This window comes from Coccomyxa subellipsoidea, assembly GCF_000258705.1.
Source record: "Coccomyxa subellipsoidea C-169, whole genome shotgun sequence".
Taxonomy (NCBI): domain Eukaryota; kingdom Viridiplantae; phylum Chlorophyta; class Trebouxiophyceae; family Coccomyxaceae; genus Coccomyxa; species Coccomyxa subellipsoidea.
The window spans coordinates 2,669,943-2,693,833 of NW_005178042.1; the positions used below are offsets into that span (position 1 = coordinate 2,669,943).

The 23,891-nt window shown below is 52.5% G+C and overlaps 7 protein-coding genes across 7 annotated transcripts; 5 read left to right on the plus strand and 2 right to left on the minus strand.

Moving 5' to 3' along the window:
- Positions 1 to 301: 301 nt before the first annotated feature.
- On the plus strand, positions 302 to 3,306 carry COCSUDRAFT_55557 (hypothetical protein; the record flags this gene model as incomplete). Its single annotated transcript, XM_005652045.1, has 8 exons — positions 302 to 310; positions 863 to 991; positions 1,135 to 1,278; positions 1,444 to 1,586; positions 1,967 to 2,135; positions 2,298 to 2,423; positions 2,691 to 2,899; positions 3,132 to 3,306. 8 exons carry the CDS (start codon positions 302 to 304, stop codon positions 3,304 to 3,306), a joined length of 1,104 nt encoding a protein of 367 aa, XP_005652102.1.
- Positions 3,307 to 3,648: 342 nt separating this feature from the next.
- COCSUDRAFT_39194 (hypothetical protein) lies at positions 3,649 to 6,329 on the minus strand (the record flags this gene model as incomplete). Its single annotated transcript, XM_005652046.1, has 8 exons — positions 3,649 to 3,768; positions 3,997 to 4,026; positions 4,321 to 4,494; positions 4,630 to 4,826; positions 5,164 to 5,332; positions 5,459 to 5,656; positions 5,884 to 6,129; positions 6,240 to 6,329. 8 exons carry the CDS (start codon positions 6,327 to 6,329, stop codon positions 3,649 to 3,651), a joined length of 1,224 nt encoding a protein of 407 aa, XP_005652103.1.
- An 898-nt stretch (positions 6,330 to 7,227) lies between these two features.
- COCSUDRAFT_11369 (NAD(P)-binding protein) lies at positions 7,228 to 8,863 on the plus strand (the record flags this gene model as incomplete). The annotated part of the gene is made up of 6 exons (XM_005652047.1): positions 7,228 to 7,348; positions 7,520 to 7,753; positions 7,900 to 7,982; positions 8,215 to 8,345; positions 8,445 to 8,577; positions 8,735 to 8,863. 6 exons carry the CDS (start codon positions 7,228 to 7,230, stop codon positions 8,861 to 8,863), a joined length of 831 nt encoding a protein of 276 aa, XP_005652104.1.
- Positions 8,864 to 11,085: 2,222 nt separating this feature from the next.
- Positions 11,086 to 12,150, plus strand: COCSUDRAFT_32042 (hypothetical protein). The gene is made up of 4 exons (XM_005652048.1): positions 11,086 to 11,284; positions 11,423 to 11,570; positions 11,683 to 11,919; positions 12,097 to 12,150. Exons 3-4 carry the CDS (start codon positions 11,688 to 11,690, stop codon positions 12,144 to 12,146), a joined length of 282 nt encoding a protein of 93 aa, XP_005652105.1. The 5' UTR covers positions 11,086 to 11,284; positions 11,423 to 11,570; positions 11,683 to 11,687; the 3' UTR covers positions 12,147 to 12,150.
- Positions 12,151 to 14,582: 2,432 nt separating this feature from the next.
- On the minus strand, positions 14,583 to 15,895 carry COCSUDRAFT_21462 (hypothetical protein). The gene is made up of 4 exons (XM_005652049.1): positions 15,693 to 15,895; positions 15,432 to 15,522; positions 15,240 to 15,338; positions 14,583 to 15,115 (listed from the first exon to the last, which is right to left on the minus strand). Exons 1-4 carry the CDS (start codon positions 15,863 to 15,865, stop codon positions 14,957 to 14,959), a joined length of 522 nt encoding a protein of 173 aa, XP_005652106.1. The 5' UTR covers positions 15,866 to 15,895; the 3' UTR covers positions 14,583 to 14,956.
- A 291-nt stretch (positions 15,896 to 16,186) lies between these two features.
- Positions 16,187 to 21,236, plus strand: COCSUDRAFT_39196 (GCFC-domain-containing protein; the record flags this gene model as incomplete). Its single annotated transcript, XM_005652050.1, has 15 exons — positions 16,187 to 16,269; positions 16,314 to 16,441; positions 16,544 to 16,710; positions 16,814 to 16,974; positions 17,097 to 17,215; positions 17,330 to 17,442; positions 17,601 to 17,798; positions 17,965 to 18,132; positions 18,457 to 18,600; positions 18,833 to 19,081; positions 19,394 to 19,580; positions 19,788 to 19,892; positions 20,065 to 20,303; positions 20,541 to 20,762; positions 20,961 to 21,236. The coding sequence occupies 15 exons, from the start codon at positions 16,187 to 16,189 to the stop codon at positions 21,234 to 21,236; spliced, it is 2,559 nt and encodes an 852-aa protein (XP_005652107.1).
- An 877-nt stretch (positions 21,237 to 22,113) lies between these two features.
- On the plus strand, positions 22,114 to 23,199 carry COCSUDRAFT_52206 (hypothetical protein). The gene is made up of 3 exons (XM_005652051.1): positions 22,114 to 22,207; positions 22,414 to 22,575; positions 22,758 to 23,199. The coding sequence occupies exons 2-3, from the start codon at positions 22,428 to 22,430 to the stop codon at positions 22,913 to 22,915; spliced, it is 306 nt and encodes a 101-aa protein (XP_005652108.1). The 5' UTR covers positions 22,114 to 22,207; positions 22,414 to 22,427; the 3' UTR covers positions 22,916 to 23,199.
- The last annotated feature ends 692 nt before the right edge of the window (positions 23,200 to 23,891 follow it).

Sequence of the window (23,891 nt, forward strand, 5' to 3'; positions counted from 1 at the left end):
CTACAGGTCACAGGTGACCACGCTGACCTTTTCATCCAGGTCCATCCCGCTGTGTCAGATGCCCTGTCAGCACAGGCACTCTACGATATAATCTTTGCTGTCTGCGGCTCGTATTGTCTAGAGGCCCTTCTTGCGATCAATAGGGATCTTAATGACCATGCTGTGATTTTTCTGTGTGCAAATCGTAGAATGGTCACACCCAAACTCTCCTGTGCTAGAGAAGTCTAGTGGCACACGTCTAGCAGTCCGGCACCATGCTCAGACCTCAATAAACATCGTTTCAATCATTAAATTGAGCATAATGGTGCATGTACTCAAGATCTGACCAAATCCAGCCCTATCTTCAATTTCCAAGGATATCAAGTAATCAAGATGTTGCTTTTATCAGTGTGCCTGTAAACACTCAGCTTGTTGTGTGTGCAGGGAAGAATACCACACAGGTTTTTTCATTCTACTCCAGCATTGAGCGGCGCAGTGGACGTGCTTCTCGCACAGACGGGGGAAGGTATAAAAGAGTGTGAACTCATCCAGTGGTTTGTCAAGGTGCTGAAACCCACATCCAACTTACCTTGGAATTTCACAGTGACGCTGTGTGTCCATGGAGTGCCAAGGACCTGAGTTTCCCAGTGACTGTAACATTCTCCTCGCCAACAAGGCCAGCTATCTCATCTGTCACTTCATAATGTGAGACTGCTGACCTTGTCGGGAGAAGCGTACGTTGTGATCGTGGGAAAATGAGGTCCTCTGCAGTCTTCTCCGGAAGAGGGAAAAATTCTTATTATTGCAAGTGCACCATTCACTGCGAAGCGGTAGGCTCCTGCATGCATTCTCTGCGGCTGCTGACGCATGTCTTTGTTCGCAGGAGGGGGACACAGTTGAAGAATTTGATCAGATCTGCGAGGTGCAGAGTGACAAGGCAGCTGTGGAAATCACAAGTCAGTATGCTGGCGTCATCAGACAGCTGCACCACACACCTGGCAGCATGGTGCAGGTACAAGCCCAGGCATAAATGATGTCAACCTCACTCCTAAAATAAGAATTGTCTCTGCTGAAAGTTCCCAAACTGCCGTATAGTTTGCGCCAGATAGCAGGCCCCTTAGATGTAGAACAACATTCAATGCTGGCGAACTGCAGGTTGGGGAGGCGCTTCTGAGCATAGAGATGGAGGATGAGGTGGGCGCAGCAGAGAGCACTAGCAGCACGCTTGAAAGTGTTGCCGATCAGCCACCGACTGCTTCCACCACAGCTGCTGTTGCCAGCAGTTCCACGGACGCACAGGTGAGCGTGTCGAATTGCATTGCAGTGCCACTCTTCCTTGATTTCTCCCTATGACCTTCTGGCCAGCCGTATGTGCCCTGCTACACAATCATCTGGTGACGCAAGTAACAGAAGCATGAGACCTTGAGCAAGCTTTGTCACGTTGACTGTCATGATCGCTTGCAGGCAACCTTGGCATCGCCAGCGGTCAGACGAGTAGCTCGGGAGCACGGCATCAATCTGGCATCTATACCTGGTTCAGGGCCTGATGGTCGCATCACCAAAGGTGTGGCCTACGCCACAGAAGCAACCACGACACATGGAGCCATGTCAAGTCTGTCAATCTTGCCTCTATTGGTGCCTGGGAAGTCACAGCAGGGTTGGAACCTTTGTTGCTGCCTGGTGGTGCAGGAGATGTGCTGCAAGCTGCTCAGGGGCAGGAGGGCCCATCCAGTGGCCCTTCATCACCTCCTGAAAGCATACTGGCGCGTGCTACTGAGCCCTCAGTCCAGATTTTGACCCCGGGCGCTGCAGAGCAACCCACCAAGAGCTCAGAACATGGAAGCAAGGCTCAGCCCCAGGAGCCTATTGTCATACCCCTCAGGCACATCTCACTTCACTGCGCTGAGAGGGTTGTCATCATCACTCACTACTTTCTTTTTCTTTTTTGCAAAAGGTGCCAATCTAGGTGTTATGGGGGTGTGTGCAGGGGGTATCGGAGGGCCATGGTGCGGAGCATGACAGCGGCTGGTGCCGTGCCGCACTTTCACTATTGCGACGAAATTTCTGTGGGAGCCTTGCTGCGGCTGCGGACGTCTTTGCTAAGCGACCCTGCGCTCAAAGGCCTGAAGCTCACCTTCCTCCCCTTCATGCTCAAGGTAAGCATGCTTCTCCAACTCTTTATCGCTACTTCCCTTCCCAGTTGTTCTTGCGTTGAAAACCCTTGCAGTCTGGTGCACAGGGGGTTCTATATCTACCCCCCTGTTGTGCATGTTTCTCTGCGGGTGACTCATGCAGGGCATGCTGTGTGCTGGTGCTAGGCTGTGTCTGTGGCGATGCGGCAGTGGCCGGACATCAACGGCAGCCTGAGCGCTGACGGCACCTCCCTGCTGCAGCATCACTCACATAACCTCGGCGTTGCTATGGCCACACCTTCTGGCCTGGTGGTGAGCTTCAGAACGGCCCTTGCTATGTCTTTCTGCCCAGAAGCTGCAGTCCAATGTCCACGATTGCAAGCACGGAAATCCTTGCGGGTTGGATTTTGCGTAATCAAATGCACATGTGGCATAGTATTGTAGTTATTGTTATACGCTTGTTCAAACCCACACAGCTTGGTGCGCTGTAGAAATCTTCTCACTGGTATCCTTCCTGGTCTTGGCACTTTCGTCATCAATTGCCCACAAGTGAAGACACTTTTTCACTTGGGCGAGCAGGTGCCCAACATCAAGGGGGTGGAGAGCAGGAGCATAGTGGGCATCGCGCAGGAGCTGGCGCGACTGCAGGGGCTGGCGCAGGCTGGTCGGCTGGGCCAGGAGGACCTGTCCGGGGGAACCCTCACAGTCTCAAACATCGGCGCCATCGGGGGCACCTACGCCACGCCGCTGGTCAATGTCCCAGAGGTCGCCATCGTCGCCCTGGGCAAGTGAGCACCTGATTTTCTTCCGCCCACAAGCTTGTGTTCTTCTGAGGGTCATACCCTGAGTCTCTACCTGTTGCTAACTTCGGAAGGCAAAATGACTGAGTGGCCAGTGATGAAGAGCTTATCTTAAGTATGTATACAAAGAGTGAAGCCGCATAAAAGTTTCATTAAGTTCAAATCACAGGCCATGCAAATGTGGGTTCAGTTGGCAGGGTCATAAAAGCTGTGTTGGCAGGGTGCGAGATGTGGCCCAACAGGGCAAGTACGGCGAGCTGGAGATGGTTCCAATGCTGGCGGCCAGCTGGGGCGCAGATCACAGAGTCATCGATGGGGCCACCCTGGCGCGATTTTCAAACTCCTGGAAGGCGTTTGTTGAGGAGCCAGAACGCCTGCTGCTTCACCTCCACTGATATTCTCTGCCAACGGCGCTGGCTATAGCTTCAGCGCATGCGCAGACTTGTGCATTGTAATGATGTACGATAAGAAGTGTGATGTATGGGATTCAAAGTGGGTGTACACACCTTGTACACTTGCATAATTCTCTTACATGCTATGTTTCTAGTGTACACGTATGGTTGCAGAATTGCGCAAGAGGACTGCTGGACCTAGCAATGATATTCTACAGATGATTGTGGATAGTATGGGTTGAAAAATGTCTGTAAAAAGAGCTATAGTCTACAATGTGTGACCTTCACTTGGCCAGAGTGAGCTTCAGCAGCTGTCACTGCTGGCTTATTAGACATCCACTCTGCTCAAGAGCCCTCTCCTGCCACACGCAGTGCTGCAAGCGCCTGCAGCCTGTTGCGCTGTTCAAGCAGTACTTCCAAAATAAGCTTCAGGCGAGCAGATGTTGTCCGCGCCTCCAGTACTGCCTGCATAGCACAACACACTTTGCCTGTGAAGTGCACAACACCCAAATCCAAAAGTTGAACCTCACCCATTCGCTTTATGTTTCTTGACCAACGTGGCTGATTGCCAGTGAGCCCACCAAATCGGGTATCTATGCACGGAAAGTTAAAGTAGAGATTCTCTAGGAATCTGACTGGAATTTCGAGATGACAGGCTGACAGGCAGAAATGATGCACAGCACACAGATGTACCTGGCGGCCCTCTGCATGATCAAAGCTTTCCTGCAGAACAGTCGCCAGGCTGTACGCAAGCCGCTGCGCTCGTCTCAGCGGTGGATACAACTCATCTGCATGTAGCTGCTGCCCGGCTGCCTCCAAACCCTCGGCACCCTCTGAGCTGCTACTTTCTGCATGCGCATCGCGATCCAGCACTCCGCCAGCGCTGCTGGTGCTCCCAGCTTCCTCTGTGCTGGAAGCTTCTCTGGCAGGGGAAGCTGCTAGCGGGCTTCCTCCCGCAGGCTGGTCCTGAGACAGGCTTCTGGGGCGCAGCTGCAGGATGGGTGGAGGCAGCAGCACCTCTCTGACCACCCTCTTGGCCCTGGCTGCCAACACTACAATGCTGTCCAAAGTCTGCCAGATCAGACGCTCCAGCACCAATACATCCTCTAGTTCTGGTGATGGCTTTGCCGCTGTGGCTGCATGAGACCTCTGCGCCGCCTCAACCGCAGCCTTTGTTGGCTCCGACACGCCCTGCAAGCAACAGGATACAATTGGATACAAGATAAACACAGGACAAGCCCAGAGAGTGATTGATGTGCACACTAAGCGGCACCAAAAGATTAACCGTTGTCAAGACTTTGCTCAAAATGTCAGAGAAGGACTCACTCTTGAGCGTAGGCCTCTCTCACTGGTGGTGTTCATTCTCCTGGGCGCGTCGCTCAGCAAGGGGACATCCCCAGCATTGCCAGTCTGTCCTCCAAATTTTCTGTGGGCCAGGAGCTCCGCAGCCAAAGAAGCAACTTCTGCCGCTCTGTCTGCATAATCCCTCAACAGGTTGTTGACCTCCCGGTGCGCATTGTGACCTGCAAGACCCATACAAAATCATCTGACAGCCCTGCATGACATCTACGACCCCCTGCTTTGCCTACTGACGCTGCATGTGCACTCAGTACCAGGTGTACTTGCAGGTCTACTGCTGCACAGCTCTCCTCGCCTACCTTCTCGTTCAACTCTGGGATGACTAACGGATTGTGCAGCACTGATGACACCCAAGACCCGCAAGGCAATTTGTAAATATTACAAATCTCATTATTGCTGCTGAGGGAGCATCATATCAAAAACTCATTTTCGTGAGGAGGCAGTCACCCTCACACTGGTGTGTCAGTGACACAAATGCGTCCTGGCCGACCGATGGCCCACCCTTCTCCACAGTGAGGCCCTGCAGGGAGGCGAGCACGCTGCGCCAGAGTAGCTTGGGCGGCGCAAACATGCCCTCCTTGCTGCGCGTTCCCTCCCCTGGCTCTGCATTGCTCAGATCCTCGTCCACCACCAGGGCTCGCACCGGCGACAGCTCATACTCATGCCATACCTGCCCGTCCATGCCGGCACATGTCAGCACAGTGGATCACTTTTATCACGTTACGGTGAGCTGCATCGCTCCATGCTGTGCTAGACAATTGGTGAATGTATTGGATGCGCAAGGGATGCCGTGCACCTGAGACCAGCCAATGGCAGCAGCCATGGCCGCAGCATCCACAGTCTGCATGGCAGCAGACATGTCTATGTCTCCACTGCTCATGCATGCGTCCACGGCGTGCATGGCAGCAGTCCTCTGGCCGGCGACCTCTTCCTCATCAGGCCACACCTCCACATCAGCTCGCGAGTACGGCACAGCCTGTTGTGCCTTTACTACCTGCCCAGCATGCAACCAATGATGAGCTAATGGGCACCAAGAAAGGTCAGCTCAGTCAGGAAAAAAGACCTAAAAAATCAGAGATCTTTTGCCTGCTATGAGTTTTGACTCATTGTCCAGAAGTTTATGCTCAAGACAGACTTGATGAATGAAAGGCTCAACTCTCCGGTGTGCTGGCAAGGCAATGGGCAGGGTAGCTACACTCAATGAAAGGTGTGACAGCTTACCCTGATTCTGCAAACGCCCACTGCGAGCACCAGCAGTCGGCCATCCTTCATCCAGAGGAAGCTCAGTATTTCCATGAGCGAGCCCGTGAGAGGAGCTTTGCTTCCCGGTGCCAGCACGTACTCTGGGCTGCCCAGATTTGTTGAGCCACCGGGCAGGTAGATGTGCCCGAATCGCCATGGCCTTGGCCCAGCGAGAAGCTGTTTGAACATGTGGGTGTAGTGAGGGACATGCACATGCAGCACTGCCTGCATCACCATTCAGCAAAATGATCAGCCACAATCAGTCCATGCTAAGTCATTTATCGGCAGTGTTAATGCACACTGCTGCCACAAAATGGCAATGCTGGGGATGGCACCTGTGCACCAGGAAGCGCTGCTGACTGTATTCTCCACAGGGGCAGGTTGGGAATGATTTGCGAAGCGCCAATCGGCTCAGCGTCATCCATGTCTGCAACCGTTTTTCAATCTCAAGCCAAGATAGAGCAGGGCTGTCTCTTTGGTAAACTAATCAGCAAAAAGATGGGAAAGTAATTTACCAGGCTCAGCTGTGTCTGACAGCTTCAAAAGAAATTCCAGCTGCTTCCTTTGCTGCCAGAGGACGTTATCTTCATTGGATCCATCAAATGCCTTGCAGACAGTGCTGCAACACCATGAGGGACTCCTTTGGCTTTGTCCCTTCAAAGCAAGGGCATGGACCTGATGTGGCTTGAGCCCCATTCTGACAGTCGACCAGTCTAGGATTGCTATAGATGCAGTAGGTACACATTTCACTGACATCAGAGGCTTACGCTGACCACAGCCTGTAAATAAGTCTGAGATACACTTGGACATTGGAGGTGAAGCCATGAGGTCACAAGTGAGACTGTGAAGTGCTGCACATGACAAATAAGACTATCGACTTTCTATAATGAATACAGAATAGAGGACATAAGCGGTCGAATTGCTTGCAAAGAGGGCCCTGGTCGGGTGTCCAAGATTTGTTGGGCCATGAGTCATCCACGTCATGGAGCATGACAGGGGAACGTGGTGCTCGGGTTTCATCGGTGTTTAAAACAGGAAAGACAATTCCTTTTGGAGTATCGCAGATGGTTAGAGGAGGCAATGTTAAAGGACAAGAGCAATTTACTCCAACTGGGAAATACTGATCCTTGACCAGATCGCTTCCTTCTGAACTCCATATCAGGCTGTTAGGACTGCAGCATATATCATATACCAGCAGAGTATATTATTATTTTCACATCGAAGCTCAGAAACCAATCGCGGTTTGATCTTGTGCAAAAAACAGTCATGGCATTGGCAGGACGATGTGGTACCTCGGCATGGAAACATGCATTTAGGTCTGCAATGAGATGCACAGCCAGCTTCTCTACTGCCCCACCGACAGCCCAGAGCAATGGCCGAACTGCTCTTGTTCAGGGTGCCTCCAGAGGCTTGGGACTGGAATTTGTGCGTCAGCTCTTGGACCGTCCAGGGCAACGGCAAGATGCCCATAACCTTCAAACTTATTGTTCTATTATGAATACCGCACGACGTGTGCAGCAGCAATTCCCCCCCAATGTCCTCAAGGGCCATGCATGCCAGAGCGTAAATGGTTCAACATGAGCATCACTGTCTTAACGGCACATCCCATAAATAGACTGCCATTTCCTGCTTTACAGGGTCATAGCAGCATGCAGGAACCCCGACCAGGCAACGCAGCTTGCAGAGCTGCAAGCCAGCAGCTCTGGTCGCCTGGATCTTGTGCAGCTGGACTGTACCAACGAGGCATCAATTGCCAGGGCGGCAGCCCAGGTGTCAGCCAAGCACAAGCACCTAGATCTCCTGCTGAACGTGGCTGGCATCCTCCACATCCCAGGGAAAATGTCTCCAGGTGCTGATCTTACCTTCCTGTGCTTCCTGAAGCAGGGTGGCTACCTGATTAACCACCATACGTGTTTGTGTCATCGTCACAACACCACCTACAGGGCGATCATTAAGGATGCGGGCACACTGACACAGTTCGCCTTGTTTGCGCAGAGACTGCGCTGTCACGAGTCACTGCCTCAAATCTGCTAGAAAATTTCCAGATCAATGCTTTAGGCCCCACCCTGGTGTCAAAGGTGCGCCATACCTTTGACTCAGTGCTTAAGAGGTGCAATTTTGGACAGATTTCTCTACGGCTCCCTTTGCAATACTGTATGGCATTGCAAGTGAAGACCACATTGCTGTTGATGTCACTCTGCAGGAGTTTGCACCACTTCTTAGCAAAGCCACTCAGGCCAGTGGAGCTTCCAGGCACGACCCCTCAGAGCAGAAATTGCTTTCGCACTGCATAAGATATGTTAAATGGAGATTGAATGCCCAATGATTGTTGCTGAAAAACTTTCTGTGATTTACAGAGAAAGACCTGCTGTCATTGCAAACCTCAGTGCGCGCGTCGGAAGCATAGGGGACAACAGTTTGGGGGGCTGGTATTCGTACAGGTGAAGCCTGCTCTTTACCATGCATTTACCTGAAAGCTGCTGCCTGTGACTCAAGTCACAATGCCGCGGAGGATCAAGTCACTTGCGCTTTCCCTGCAGAGCGAGCAAGAGCGCTCAGAACCAGCTGTCGAAATGCATGTCGGTGGAGTTTGCACGGCGCAAGCAGAACGTGGCTGTGGTGATGCTGCACCCAGGCACTGTAGACACAGATCTGTCAATGCCATTCCAGAAGGTGAACCTCGCCATCCCTTGTGTTGGCACTTCATTGGAGTCTCTTGCATCGCATGACATTGTCCCCATACCACATACCATGGCAACCAGTGGCTGTGATCAAGGAAGATTACTCGAGGTCTCATGGCAAGTACTGATCGTTTCCATTTGGTGCGCAGAATGTGAAGCCAGAAAAGCTCTTCACCAGAGAGCGGGCTGTGAAGCAGCTGCTTGACATTGTGGACAAGGTTACGATGGACGACAATGGCCGATTTATAGCATGGGATGGACAAGAAATCCCTTTCTAAGGATACATTTGAAATGTCAGAATTCTGCAAGGGGCCTGAAAACCATCCCCTTGAAGGTCGGACGCTTGTCTTTTATTCGTTCAAGACTTCAATACTGTCAATACAATGTTCTGCCAATATTGCTGATAATGATGTCAACTTTCGATGTGAAGTGCCTTGTTGACAAGGGTGAATTGATGAATAAGTCCTCAAAGGATATCACTTGACAAGGAGCTCAGTGCGCCAGTATTGTATAGTGTCATGCTGCCTTGGCTTCCGGACTTTGGAAGCCTTGCGGAAATTTGTTCTCTGCCATTCTTGCAGAAGACACGCTCTGCCAGACAAGGACGCCATTCAAGACTGCTTGCACAACGGCGCCTGCAAGGTTGATGAGATCCTGCAAGCATGCACATGCAAATGAAATGGATGCCACGAAGTACACCACAAACCAATCTCAAGAGGCTCCTGTCATCTGTTGGTGATATTTGCAGCATTCTTGGCCCGGTGCCATTCTATCGGGCCTCTTCATTGTGGCATTTTAATCTTACCTGTGTCAGGATCAGGGTTGTGAATATCCTTGCGAGGTTGCCAGCAAAGTTAAGGCCGCTGGTGACTGGCGACAGCTCTCCAGAATTGCCTCTCCGGATATTGAGCATGATCTGAGGTATTCTCCCTCCCAAGGATATTATGAGGATTGTGGACGCCTGCAACACTGTATGACATGAACAGAACTGGTCAGCCCAAGCCAGGGGTTGTGCATGGGTGAATGAGCAGTAAGGAACACCAGTGTGCTGTGCATGGGCTGTGATAAAGCTTTTATCAAACTTGCCTGCAAGTGCCTGTCTGCTCACTGCTCCAGACATGAGCGCCCAACAGCCAGCACCAATAACAATGCCAGATAAGACCGTCTGTTTCCATAAGCCTGCCCTGCGACGCAGTAGTGGGTTTCTCAGCACGGATGCTGTTCTCAGAGGTGAATCTATTGAAACAGGGAGGACGTATGCCCAACATCTGGCTCAAGCTACCTGTATCTAGCCATCAAAAAAATGAGGACGACGTCCTGAATCCAGCAGGCCGCTGTGTCTCCATATGTGCTAAAAGCATAACCTGTACCAAGCTTTAATATCAGATGATTCAAGCCCCATGATGCATGTAACACCTGTTCAATTTTACTCTGATAAGATGCCTGGGGTGAGAGGGCACACCGTGATCAACATTATATGCTACTGTGATGCTGTATGCCACAAGCTCTGCATACTGAGCTGCCAATGATATTCCTTCCACACTGCAAGATTTGCAGTCTTTAAACCGTTCCCATGTCAGCATAATTGTGAACAAAACTCGGTACAAAGCGCACAGGCACGCACCTCTTATTCCTCAAGATGCGCACAATTTGCGGCACGCTCCTTGTGAATGATCCAGCCACAACGCAGTATCCCTGTTGGAATTGCACTAGACATGGGCTTGGGAAAGAACCCATGCGCCTAGCCTGTTGGCGAACTGATGATATCATGCAGCTGGTGACGTGTGCAAAGATATGGACTCACCAGCAGCCTTGCCAGAAACTGGGTTGCTGTGGGCTGTGTAGCTGCAAGACTGGCCCTGATCAGTGTTGCTCCTCGCCTCCCCTTGCCTGCAGACAACTGCTGCATGCACATAGCTATGATCCACGGCATCAAGACCAACCAAGACTGGCTGAAATTGGCAAAACCGTGAATTTCGACATCAGTTCCTCACCCTCTTTCTCTGTGTAAGGTATTGACTTCTACTATTATTGGGCCATTGGTACATCCGATGCCGAACGGCATTCCGAAGATTGAAGGCTCCAGAGCACCTGCCATATCAGCGCTTGAATGTAAAGATTAATATTCCTCATCAATTTGAGGCGAACATGATCCCAAATGCTTTTTCAATATTGGCAGATCTCGCGTGGGTATGCATGCGAGTGCTTTGCTGCTCACCGTAGTTGCGATACATCAAGCACTGCTGTAAATAATCTCGATGGAATGTGCTTGGATTGATGTCCAGACTGTTTTCGGAATGATCTCTTCAAACCAGTAAATTTGTGAGTGCGCAACATCTTACACACACAATGTGTATTTCACTTTGCACTACTTGATGCTTCTGAGAATCGCAAGCCGTTCAATTCGAACCTGGAGACGTGCTTTTGGTACAGGTGCATACTTGTGAAGGATCAACAGATGCTTCACAGCTGCATCACCGTTATTATCCCAGCCCTTACTGCATGCTTTACAATGCATGCCCTAGAAATCAAGCTCTGAGCGCAGAGCAACACCTGCCCTCAAGTTGTCACGAGCACGAGTACAAATGAGACTTGGTGAGACCATCAAGCCACCACCAGCATTGAACTGCAGCGAAGCCTCCAGCATGAGAGGACCAGCGCTCCCGGGCATGGGGCTCTGTCTGCAGCTTGATGCGCCCCTGCGCAGCCCAAATGGGTGAGAATTTGGAACCTAACATGCATATTCACCGGACGGTGCCTTGTGACAGTACACACACAAGCCGCTGTGTACTTGAAAGACTGATGGTACCAGTCAGCAAGACAGCTGAGGTGCCCACCTTCCAAGAGATAATCCCCAGCCGTCACCGTCAGGTGAGGGAATGGAAGATGCAGTCAGACCCCAGTCCCGCTGCACAAAACTCCTTGCGCCACTCAGGGCCAGCCAGCCGCTCAGAGCAAATTCATCATACTTCGACCTCCAGGCTCCTTCAAACATCACACAGGCTCAATCAAGCATTTGCCACATGACCACTGCATGTATTTCCAGTAAAGATGACCAGACAATCCATTTGGATATGAGAGTTCCTTTATGAAGCACCTGTTATGCCAAGGCTGTTGGCAGCCTGTGGATGCCCTTCCTGTCCGCTGCTGCTGCTGTTCTCTGGCACCTGGGAATCTGTGGCTCTTGATCCGTCGACTCTGGTTGCTTCTCTGCGAGTTGGCGGTGCAGGCGGGCTCATGTGTCTGGCAGCCACCAAGCCCAGCGCAAGCTGCTGTGTCGGAGCACAATCAAGCTGCAGCATTGAGGTGCTTGTCGGCTCTGCATCAAAGTCATCTGCAGAACACCAAACAACAATGTAAAGCCACATGAAAGCTAATGACATTCCACAAAGCAACAGAGCTTCCAGCCCTGTTGCCAAATTTTGTCATGAAGAAAGAGGAGAACTGCCTCACCCAGAAACCCTCTGTAAAAGGGGCTAGAAAATATTGAATACAACAGCAGCACACGTACCTGTGCGTCTGAGATGGCCAGCAGAGAATGTGAACCCATCTCCCTTGTAGCTGCAGCCGACACCCTCACCAGAAGCTTTCTGGTGGATGGTGCACCCACGCCGCATGAGGGTAGTGACACCTCGGTCTGCATTTCAAGAAATGTGATCTTCAGAGGGTTCAAACCTTTAGCTCTGACCATTTCATCACTGGTGCCACCCCACATGCGCTGTCTCTTGCACGAATGTTTTATTAATGCTGTGCTCTTCAATTGGAGCGGCACTGGGCCGCACCTGCCTGGGGGTTCAGGGTTGCTGCCACATCATCCCCTCTGCCGTTGACCACTGCAAAGAGCACTTTGAGACGCTCTGACAGCGCCCATCGACACAACACCTGCACCCAACACTGAACTATCAAGCGGCATGGATTCTAGGCACAAGCTCCTCTGGCTACTTAAACTGGGCGTTTCGAGAGTTGGAGAGATGTCAGACGAGGGACGAATACGTGTTTGTATCTGCTCAATGCTTTCTGCCAGATTGGGTGGGTGCCAGGTGGTTGTCAAGAATGCTTGCCTTGTGAAGGATGGGGTCCACTGCTTCGCCATCTTTGGGTGGCGAGGTGAAGCGGAGCTGCGCACTGAGCGAGTTCCTGCTGTCTTGCGACACAGTGGACAGGCTGATGTGCATTGCAGGTGGCTGGTAGTGGTCGTCGTCAAACGCTGACTCCCCACTTCCGGTCTGCATCATTCCATCGCGCCAAGTGAAGATGGGGATGGCAGCTTGCATTGAGCCAGCAAAGCCTTACTATGCGGTAGCACTTTTAGAATCCAAATGTCGATGTTAATAGAACCATTCATGTTGGCCATCCACGTAACATCCCTGAAGTTGACATTGAGACTGAGTTGTACCAAAGCCAGCTAGAGTTTGTTCTACAGCCTTCACTTGGTTGGCAAGGCTCACCTCCAGGGAGACATACTCCCGTCCATACACCAGCTGCCCGGACACCTGGACTTGCGAGCGGCCTGAGGTGCCTGCAGCTGCTCTGTTGCGCCTGGCAGAGCCACCCAACACTGAGGCCCCAGCTGCTGCTCCCGTGCCAGATGCATCGCTGTCCTGCTCAACAGCGTCCAGCCGTTCGCTGATGCGCAGGAGCTGCTCGAAGGCATCCCTCTGCAAGCGCTTCAGCGCGCATACGTCTTCCCTGTCACAAGCCAAAGAAATGCCCAATCTGGTCACCACACTGTAAAGGATTACGAGCACGACACAGAGCCTTGCAGAAGGCCAGAAAATAGCCCTGCAATCATGCCTAGGTGATATTTGGCACAGCAAAAATTGAAGTCAGGACCACACTCAGGATCCTTCAAGGTGATATACAGTAGTCTAGACCTCACCTAAGCTCTGCCCGGGTAACCCCTGCATTGCCGCCTCTGCTGAAGGGGCTGGCAAGCCATATCCGCAGCCTTTCCAGAGCGCCTGGAGTGCTCTGCTGGAGTTGCTGCGGCTCTGCAGGAGCATGATCTGGGTATTCTTCATCTGGCCATGACTCATGCGCAGAGTCCTCGAACAGCTGCTTTGCAAGCTCATGAATGTCATGTATGCGGCCGTCATTCTCGCTTGCTGCTGCTTCTTCCACTGCCTCTGATTGAGTCTCCACAATTATACCGGACAATTGCCAGGCAAAAAGGAAGGAGACCAGCAACCAGAACTTTGGCCGATTCACTTGATCTATCAGTACACGCATTTCAAACAATATCCATCGCAAGAAAGGTCCTGAGCTCCTCTGGTCATCATGACCACCTCCACCACCATTCCCAGACCCTCCATTCCCTCCACCGCCACCACCGGTGTTGCTGCCAGAGAATCCACCGTTACCACTCCCTGCTGTGCTGGAGTCTTTTACAGATGCAGCTGGTGCATCAAGGCCATCGGAGGTGGAAAAGAATTCTGATGGTTGACCAGTCCCGTTCTGACCCAGTGCGCTGAGGCTGCTCTGCTTGCGACCTTGGAGCGCCTGTTCAAAGCAGCGATGTTTGAGACAAAATGCTCTCACATTTTGCAGCGGGATGTTCTGAGCTTGTCTAACACAGCTTGGAACTGCTATTCCTGTCAAAGTGATGGATCGGTTAAAATTTGGTGGATACATTCGATATCACTGTGGAATTTCTATCAACATCTCTTATGAGATAAGCAACGCCTCTTGACAAAGAGACAACAATTCATCTGCAGCCGATTTGGACTCTCATCGAGGTGAGTTGCATGCCGGGTCAGCTTCCACATGTTGCGAAGCTGCCAATCATGATAAGAAGGCAGGGAAGAAAATAGCTGGCATTTTCACGCCAAAGTGGCGTAATCTAGAAAATAATCCGGGAAAAGTGGCAGATTCAGGCGATGCTTCGCATCGCCATTACATCGCTGCACATCTCCAGAGAGCCCATTATGGGCGCTGACCATGTGAGCTTCGTAATTGCACATCAAAGACATGACTTCCTGGGTGGAAGCATGCTGTGTTGTACACCGATCCAAGAAAATTACACAATCACAGGACGTGGCCAAGTATGATGCCATCACAGCTTCACCACGAGATTGATATGATGAAGCCGGCATAGCACAAGTACACTGGCCATACTGGTGCCAGCAGCTATCTGATAGGAAAGCCTCCACTGGTAAATTCTGTGTTAAACTCAAGAGTGCTCCATTGATGGTAAATCTATCCATGCGCAAAGCTGAGCAGTCCCACTGCGATCACCAGAAAGAGGTCCTTCTTCCTCTATTTGTTTACTGTGCTGTTGACGTCAGTAAAGCACTGCAAGATTGTCAGCTTCTTTCTCTACATCCGTTGGCTGCAATTAGCAGGAAGTATGATGGACAATTCAACGTCCATCTTCAAGCAGCTACAGCTGTAGCCTCCTCCATGTCCTTCTCAAACTGCTCTCTGAGTAGCTGGCGGGGAGGAAACTCTAGCTTGCGCTGTGTCTTCCTGCTGCCGGGCTGCACTCTTTGGCCCTCAGGAATCACGTAAGTCGACGTCGGGATCACACTGACCTGCTCCATAGAAAGTAGCATGTCAGTCAACTGAGCAGGTCTGCCAAACACATCCACGAATGCATGGCAATCTGAAGCACAATAGTGCGATCAAATCTGTGAACACATGCACACAAGAGCGCACCCTCTTGATGTACTTCGTCTTCTTGAAGATGACGATGCCGGAGTCCAGAGCGAACAGGGTGTGGTCCTTGCCAAGCCCTACTCCAGGTCCAGGGTGGAACTGCAGCAGAGCATCATTTGTCAGACATGTCACGCACACAAACGGTAGCTGTACGACCATACACTCAACGACCGGCTTGTCAAGGAGATATACCTTTGTGCCCAGCTGCCTCACGATGATGCCACCCGCCTTCACCGGCTGTCCTCCATAAACCTTCACCCCCCTCATCTGAGGGTTAGAGTCCCTGTCCACATGAGAGAAAGAGTCTGAGAGAAGAATAAGTCCCTCATCTAATGACCTGCTGGCTCCAGTAGAGCTTACTTATTGCCTGAATACAAACAGAGCCCTTCTTTCCACAATAAAAGAATCCATCTTCGAGGTGCACCGATTAAACTTCTACATCTGCGCACACACCTTCCATTCTTTGTGCTTCCACCTCCCTTTTTGTGTGCAGCCTCAATGTTGGGGCATCCTACACTTCTCTGCAGGGGTGGGCATCTGTGAGTGCTCTGAAGCTGACTAGGTTTCCCAGCGAGAAGGCTGCAGCTGGATGTCAGCGACAACCCGGTAAATGCTGTCGCCAGCATCTTGATCTGTCCTTGCAAAATGTCCTCGAGATCTTCAAGTTTCAGAGAACGCAAAAGCAACACGCCACCACAAAATGGATGAGGCCCAGTCGGCGGCGTTGGGCGGAAAGCCATGCTGAAGCGGCGTTCCTGGGCTGCGTTCGTGCTCGGTACATTCATAATTCATCTGTCCTATTTGATTGTGATTCGTATGAAGCACTACTAGTTTGAAATAGAGGTATCATTAAAACGTTGATTGCAACAGGATCAGCATTCGCTTTTCAGTAGACTGAGTAATTCTAATGATGATGAAGAGCAGAAAATTTAGAAAAAAGGTGACAGATGATGCAGCACAAGGAGAGGATGATCAAGCTTCGATTCCAATTCAACCTGCAGTTGCTGCCAGCAAGCGACAGCGCGAAAAGGTCAAAGTGAAGAAGCAATCTGGTACTGGGAAAATATTGCTGAGCTTTGGAGATGATGAGGAGGCACATGGACCCATACTTGAGAAAAAGACAGGAAAACTCAAGGCATCGGGAGTGCAAACCACGACAACTGCGATCGCCGGATCAAAAACCACGCAGATTTCTGGACCAGGTGCTCAAGCTTGACGAGCATTTCTAAAGGCATCGCTCACCATACATGTCGAACGTGCCGTTTGTGCTGGTGACATACTGAAAGTGAATCGATGTGTCACAGGTGAATACAGTGCAGAGCGCCTCAAGGAGCTACAGAAGAACACCGTGCAGTTACCAGCTTCCAAGAAGCCTGACAAGCCATCATCTGAGTCCATTTTCAAGCTCTCTGGCAGCTTCAAGTCTGCAACTGCTCCGAAAGATGACCGTTTTGAGACAACCACGCATGTGGTAAACATGCACCCTGCACAGAGGCTGCACTGGTTCAGAAATGACTTTCACAGGAAGGGATGCAAAGTGCCTGGATGATGAATACTTTCTTCATTGGATGCAGATTCCACACAATGATGAGGAGGAGCAGGACATGCCGCCACCGCCTCCTCGTCCTAAGTCTGCGGCAAATGGCACAGGCAGCCACATCTTGCAGCAGCCTTGCGCTGCAGCCCCTGACGATGACGACGATGATGTGTTTATTCCAGATGCTGACACAATCAGGTGCGTTGTGCCCAGCGGGACAGAATTCCAACAGGCAAAACAAATTGCGTCCTTTAAACTCGCTGGTGGTCTAACAAATTGGGAGAATTGCTAAACTTTGCCGAATATGTTGCTCCGTGCAGGAAAGCCAAGGAAAAGAGGGAACGGTTGCGGTCTGCACATCTGGCGCCAGACTACCTCCCCTTGGGTGGCACCAACGCTTTGATGTCCAAGGATGGCAAGGAGCAAGTTGGTATGCGCGGTGCGTATATCCCCAATTTGCTGCAGGCATGTTGAAGTTCACGAGAATGGAGGTTCTGAGACCTTGTTGGGCATCGCCTTGTGTCACTCAATATCTACTGGCCTGCGGCGGCAGGAGGCAGTGATAGTGAGGAGGAGGCAGAGGAGCAGATGCGTATCAGCTTCTTGGGCGATGTCAAGAAGGGTGGAAGGGCGAGCAAGGGGGTACTGGCAGGTGTAGCAGATGAGGTGTGCCCATACTTCTCACTTAAGCATTATCTTACATTTTACCCTTTTCAAATAAGACTAGGACAATCTGCTCTGTTATGGCGATGTGCTGCTGCAAGAGTCGAGGTGGATGCTACCTTCTGTCAGCGATAATAGCAACGCTGTTGCTTTGTTTCCAGGTGCATCAAGGGGATGAGGAGGATGAAGAGGACTGGGCAAGGGAGCAGCTGCGGAAGGGCGTGGGTCTGTCGGCCGATCAGAGGCCCAGCACATCGGGCCGTGGGGCCATGAATGGGCGCGCACTGGGGGAAACCCCGGCTGCTACAGCGCTGGCGGCTCGGCCGCAGAGCGAGGCGGTCGCATCGGCTGGGGAGGAGGTCCTGAAGGCCCTACGCCAGGGCCTTGCACGGCTGCAGGCAGGGCCCTTCAACATTCAGTCAACTTGATTACCCATGCATGCGATGGGGAGCATCACAGAGAACGTTACAATCAACCGCTGTGTGCTAGTGTCATGAGCGAGACTGTGTTATCTGCGCGGTGCAGGCGACACAAACTGGGACAGAGAAGCAGCTTGCGCGCACAGCGGTCAGCCTGCAGAACAGCATGGCGGCCGTGGCCAGCCTGGAGAAGGATCTCAGCGCAGCCGGGGAGAAGTTCACCTTCCTGCAGGACATGCGGGCATACATCGCCGACCTGTGCGACATGCTGCAGGTGTGCCCCTCCACCTTCTCCTCATTGCAGCCAAGATGCTTCGCCACCGATGGCACTCAATGAATGATGAGTGCTGCACAATGGATAACTACACAGTAAGACTTACAGTGCATGTGAAGCCAATCACTCATCATCTGTCGTTGCCTTCTTGCAATGCAGATTTCTTATGAAGCGTTGCGCTTGCTCAACAAGGCAGCAGGATAACATGGACACGTGGGTGATCATCAAGGCCTTGTGTATTGCCTTCTGCCGCAATGAGTTGTATCCGATGCCAGAACTGCTGTGGTTTTCTGTGGCTCCGAGCGCTGTTGGGGTGTGCTGCAGCAAAAGGCAGCGCTGGTGGAAGTGCTGGAGGACCGGCTGCTGGAGGCGAGGGAGCACCGCGCGGTGTCTGCGGCTGAGCGCAGCGCGGCGGATGAGGAGGAAGAGGAAGGCCCCGCCTCCGCCGCCGTCTCTGCCGCCATGGGCGTCCTCGGCCGCGGCGGCACGCCCATCGGCACGCCCTGAGCCTCCATCTTGCAGAATTTTGCATTGTACCTGTTTGGTTCTGGCATTTTCAGGAGATGCTAGCCTGAGTCGGACATCTTTGGAGATCACTGCGTTGTAGTGACTGCTCCTGAGATACACAGACTCATGCTAGCCTCTGGAGCATGCTGGACTGTTCCCATGTTTGAGAAGGCTAAACATCTGCTTTGAACAGTGGATCTGTCGTGATCACCACATGGGGCATCAAAGCAGGAATTTACTGGTGTGTGTCACAGCGGCGGGGGCCGCGGCTGAGTCAGCGGCCGGGCAGGCCGAGGAGGAGCTGGCGGGCAGGTCGGGGCCAGCTGAGCTGGACGAGTTCGGGCGCGATGTCAACCTTATGAAGCACAAGGAGGCCGAGGCGCGCACACAGCGGCGTCGCGAGCGAGCTCAGCGAGAGCTCGATCGCTTCAGCCGCGAGCAGGTGCGGCTGCCAGGCTCTGTGGAACCCACCATCGCCGCTCAATTTCTTGAACTTGTTCCACTTTTCAGCGTGGCCATGCAGAATAGATTCACCCTGTGCTCCCTTGAAGGAGTGTTTGGGTAGGTTTCTGGTCCTCTCACTCTCACTAAACAATCGCTCAAAATGTTTGCAGTTGTTCCATTGGAAGGCATCGCATGGCCATACTTTAGGATGTTGAGCATGCCTGCTGCATGCAGAAGAGGCCACGGTCAGAGGTAAACTTCCAGGGGTGCGCAGCGGAACGGTTGGCCGAGGTGTGGGTGTGTCGAGCAGGGCGGGGTGGAGCCGAGGTGGGGCGAGGATACGACAGATGAGAGCGAGGGTGAGGTGGCGCACTACAACGGGCGCAGGCGGGAGATAGTGGACAGCGCCGTTACAGTGTTCAACGATGCTGCCGAAGAGTTCGCCTCCCTGCCTGCCTTGAAGGCGCGGCTGGAAGCCTGGAAGACCAGCCACAGCAGTGAGCACCCCGCCCTCCCTTCTGCTTGCTGATCAAAATGTTCAACACAAATATGTGGACCAGCAGGAGAGCCGTGCTAGGAAGGGATTCCTTTGATGCGTACAAGCCCTGCAGAAGTCTGTCCTCTGCCATCCTTCCTGACAGATTGGGTGTCAGACTCCCGTGACTTGCAAGATTCCCTCAATGTGTGGTCAATGATGCTTGCAGGCACGTACAGGGACGCATACATGTCCCTGAGCGCAGCGGCGGTCTTTGCGCCCTTTGTGCGAGCGGAGCTGCTGCAGTGGGACCCCCTGTACGCAGGCCCTGCTGGTGTGCAACTATTCCACATTTCACCGAAGTACTAATAGATGATTGACCAATGAAATTGTTGTTTCAAACATTAAGATACGGGTTGGATCTGGCTGAACGTTCGACTGAACACTGCCATTGTGGAGGAGTTTGGGTGGTGGGGATTCGACTTGGGCGCTGTCGTGTCGCGCAGGCTTTGACGGGCAGCAGTGGTACGGGCAGTTGTTCGATTACGGCATGGCGGCCTCCGCGGGGCCGGGGGATACGGACGAGGAGCTGGTGCCCAAGCTGGTGCGTGAGCTTGTGCTGCCGCTGGCGCATCACGCTCTGCGCTCTGTGTGGAACCCGGCCAGCCGCCGCCAGACGAAGGCTGCTGCCGCGCTGCTTGCCGACCTGCTCGTCTATGTGCCACCCGACGACCCCAAGATGCAGGTGCTGCAGCCAGCCTCTGCGTGCTTGAATCGTCGTCATTAAAATTTTCGGTGTACCGGTTCAGCATCATAAGTGTACGTGTTCAACATCAGAAGTCTTGCATTGTGGCCACTATGCAGTAGCGCAGATGCTGCTTGTGATACCATCATCTTGAATGTTAGGCATCACTTGCAATGCTGAAGCAAAGTGCGTCTCAATCGATGTGTTCTGAGATGTGGAATCTCATTTTGGTGCCAGGATTGCCTGGCGGAGGTTCGGTCGCAGCTGGAGGAGGCGGTGCAGAGGCTGCGGCTGCCCAAGTGGCCGCGCGCAGCTGCCAGCACATGGCGGCCGGCCTCCGTGCTGCTGGCTCGCCGCTTTGGCAAGGCGCTGCGGCTGCTGCGCGCTGTCGCGGCCTTTGAGGGCACCCTCGCTCGCGGCCCCCTCTGCGCGCTCGCCTTTGAGCGCCTGCTGCCTCAGGTACAACTGCGCCACATGTGCGCCAGCACCTGTTCACTTCTTCCTGGTTGGCTTTTTTCAACATCATGCATCTTGACATGCACCTGCAGAGTTGTGCAAGGTGTTCATTGCCCCTTGGAATGGGCCGGCCTCTCCACAAGAGGGAACTGCTGATATTACCAAGAATTGATGAGCTGAACAGGGGCGTGTGTGCTGCAGGTGCTGCCATATCTGCAGACGACGGCGTCTGATCTGCCGGTGGCGCTGGACAGAGCCGAGCGGCTGGCGGCTGCGCTGCCGGCCTCGTGGTTTGAAGCCGGGGCGCCCAAAAGCGCGCAGGGGCTCCTGGACTTCCTGGGCGGCCTCGCTCGTCACCTGGAGTCCCAGCGCACGGACAAGAGGAACGCGCCTCACGCGCAGCGCCTGGTGCAGATGCTCACCAAACTCGGTGACACCGCCCGCGCTGGCCGCCTCGCAGCGGCGTACGGGCCGTGAGCGGGCTGCCAGACAATTAGCTGTATTCTCTGTGAGAATATGTGCACTTCAGATCTTTGTTTAAGCTCATCTTGGCCCTCACCTTGAGGGCTTGAGCTCACTCTTGATCAAGGCATTCGCGGGCTGATTCCGATGAGCCAGTCAGCTCAGCCGGTAGAGTGCACCCTAGCTTTGGCCCCTTGCATGTTGGCAAGGATGGGCCTGAAACAGCAGGACTTGTAAGGAACGGAGTGGGCTTTGATAGGTTTGGGCATAAATTATGAAATAAGGAAGGAAGGAAGGAAGGAAGATTACATCACTCCAGCCGCCTAGGGCTGATTGGATGAACTGGCAGCATCCAAATAATCAAAACAATCCATCACAAAATGTGCAACACCAACAATGTCCAACTGCCACATGAATTGCTGCATCGTCACAATGGCTGCACCAAACAGCCCAGGATATCTGTCCCGAACAGATTGCAAGGCAGGGCACTCAAACACAAGGTGGCGCTCATCCCCAATAACCTGCTGGGCACAACGCATGCACAAACGCTGGGGCCGGGGAATCCTTGCCCAGCGGCCCGAGACATTGGGCAGACTATGACAACCCATCCTGAACTTCAACAGTATACGCAAGCAACGGGCACTCAAAGGCTGCTGTAAGAGCTGGCAAGGGTGGCGCACACAAGCTGGCCTAGCAAACCATCAAACCATCAATAATGGTGGCAATTTGGGAAATTTGCATAATGTCAACATTTTAAGGGACGCCGCCGTACGCGCTGGCAACAATTTCGGGGCTTGAACTTCAAGCCAACAGCTCGTCCTCCTCCAGTTCTCCTCCACCTGTTCATTCACGGAATCCAGAAGCCAGAATCACTCAGGTCCATCACCCCAATCTTTGTATTGCTGCTGAAGACAAGACATCTGCTTCTCGACACAGCAACAGAAGCACGGGAGAGCCTCGCAGGCTGCCCAAAGAGTGCGGACCAGGTGTGTTAACCATGTCTACCTGAACAGGCGCAAAACATGAACTTTGACCGAATGAAAGGCTCTCAGAGCTCTCGGCACGGTTTCTTCAAACGCTTGACAGTGCCTGACTCACCGGCATTGCACTCCGTCAGGGTTGCTCTTTCGAGCCAAAAAGAGACTGATGGTCACCTGGGGCCTCAATTAAACCCTGCCATGTTCTCATGCAGTGCAGTTATCAAGTATGGAGACGTCTGCATGCCGTCCTTCCTCAATTATAGCACCAGCCCCAGCGACCACAACCACATCAGGTTCAGAGTTTGACAAAGCAGAGCCTGAGCGGTGCCGAAGCAAAACTTTCGAAGTTGCACATGAGCACGACAAAGAGAATGGTAAGCTGTGTTTGGTGCTCAAACAGTTGCAATACTCTGCTTTGTATCTAGGTCAAACTCCTTGCAAGTAACAATGGGAAAGCAACACGTGCAGTGTTCCACGCATTTAAGAACGAAAATGCTCTATGCAGATCAATTCACGCATTGGATCCTAACATCCCTTGTGCTGTGTCTCCCTGCAGTGCCCCCTTCACACCAGAGCTTGGGGAGGCTAGGAGCTGCAGCAAGCAAGGGATCGCTGGCAGCTAGTGGCAAGCGCAAGAGGATCCCACTGCAGGACGTCACCAAACTGTATGCCAGCGACAGAAACTTCCACCAGAGCGTGCGTATGTTCAGATGAGACCAATCTGGGGCTGTACAAGTAGAGTCAATCCATGCAGAACTGCGGAGTGTTTACATGTGCTGTTGCATCCCAGATGCTACAGCAGTCGGAATAGGCGAGTCCTGTGCAGCAACCTATCCCTTGTGTCCTAGATGCAGCTGTTGAATGCAGTGCAGTCGCTTCTTGTTGGCCACACGTTGTGATCACATACGGAAAGTATCATGACGCTTCATTGAGAACATTTAAAGAAAATGATGATGCTGTATGGAATGATTAACTTGGTAATTTGCAAGAGTGGCTTGGAGCCAAATGTTGTCCTGCATGTGTTACCAGCAGAAGCTGAAGCTTGCACCAATCAAGATGTCACAGAGGTTTAAAAGTACACCATTTAAAGACACAAGACAGGCAGGTGGATGCATTAATATTATAGCTGTAGTGTCAGTACTGCACTACCTGCATCCCTTGAGCCTGTGCTTTAAAGACAAACCTAGAACAATATACCGATCAGTCATGACAAGAGGTTGCCGCTCTACATTTGATTGGAAAGTAGACATGGCTGATGTATGCCTGGGCAGCAGGGCCCTGGCTCACACCCAATCCAACATCTCAAACCAGAGGCTCCAGGAACGTACATACTCCACTACAATTCCATTCCATCGCCCCACATCCCAGATCCACCTTGACACTCTGCAGCACGAGGCCTGCGCCGTCTGCTCAGGAAAACCGTTAGGTCAAACCACGCCATTGCAATATTAATATTGCAATGGCACCCAGTTGGCCCGTCACCATTGCGGTGGTGCAATATTGCACCACCGCAATGTTTACCATTGCAATGGGCGCCCAGTTGGCCCGTCACCAGCTGCCGCTGGCTCCGGCGCCGCCGCTGCTGGACCCCCCTCCAAAGTCGGTGGATGCCCCGAAGGCACCGCTGGCCGCATGAGCATGGCGTGCGTCGCTGCTGAGCTGCTCTGCGCGCACTTCCACCCAGTCCAGC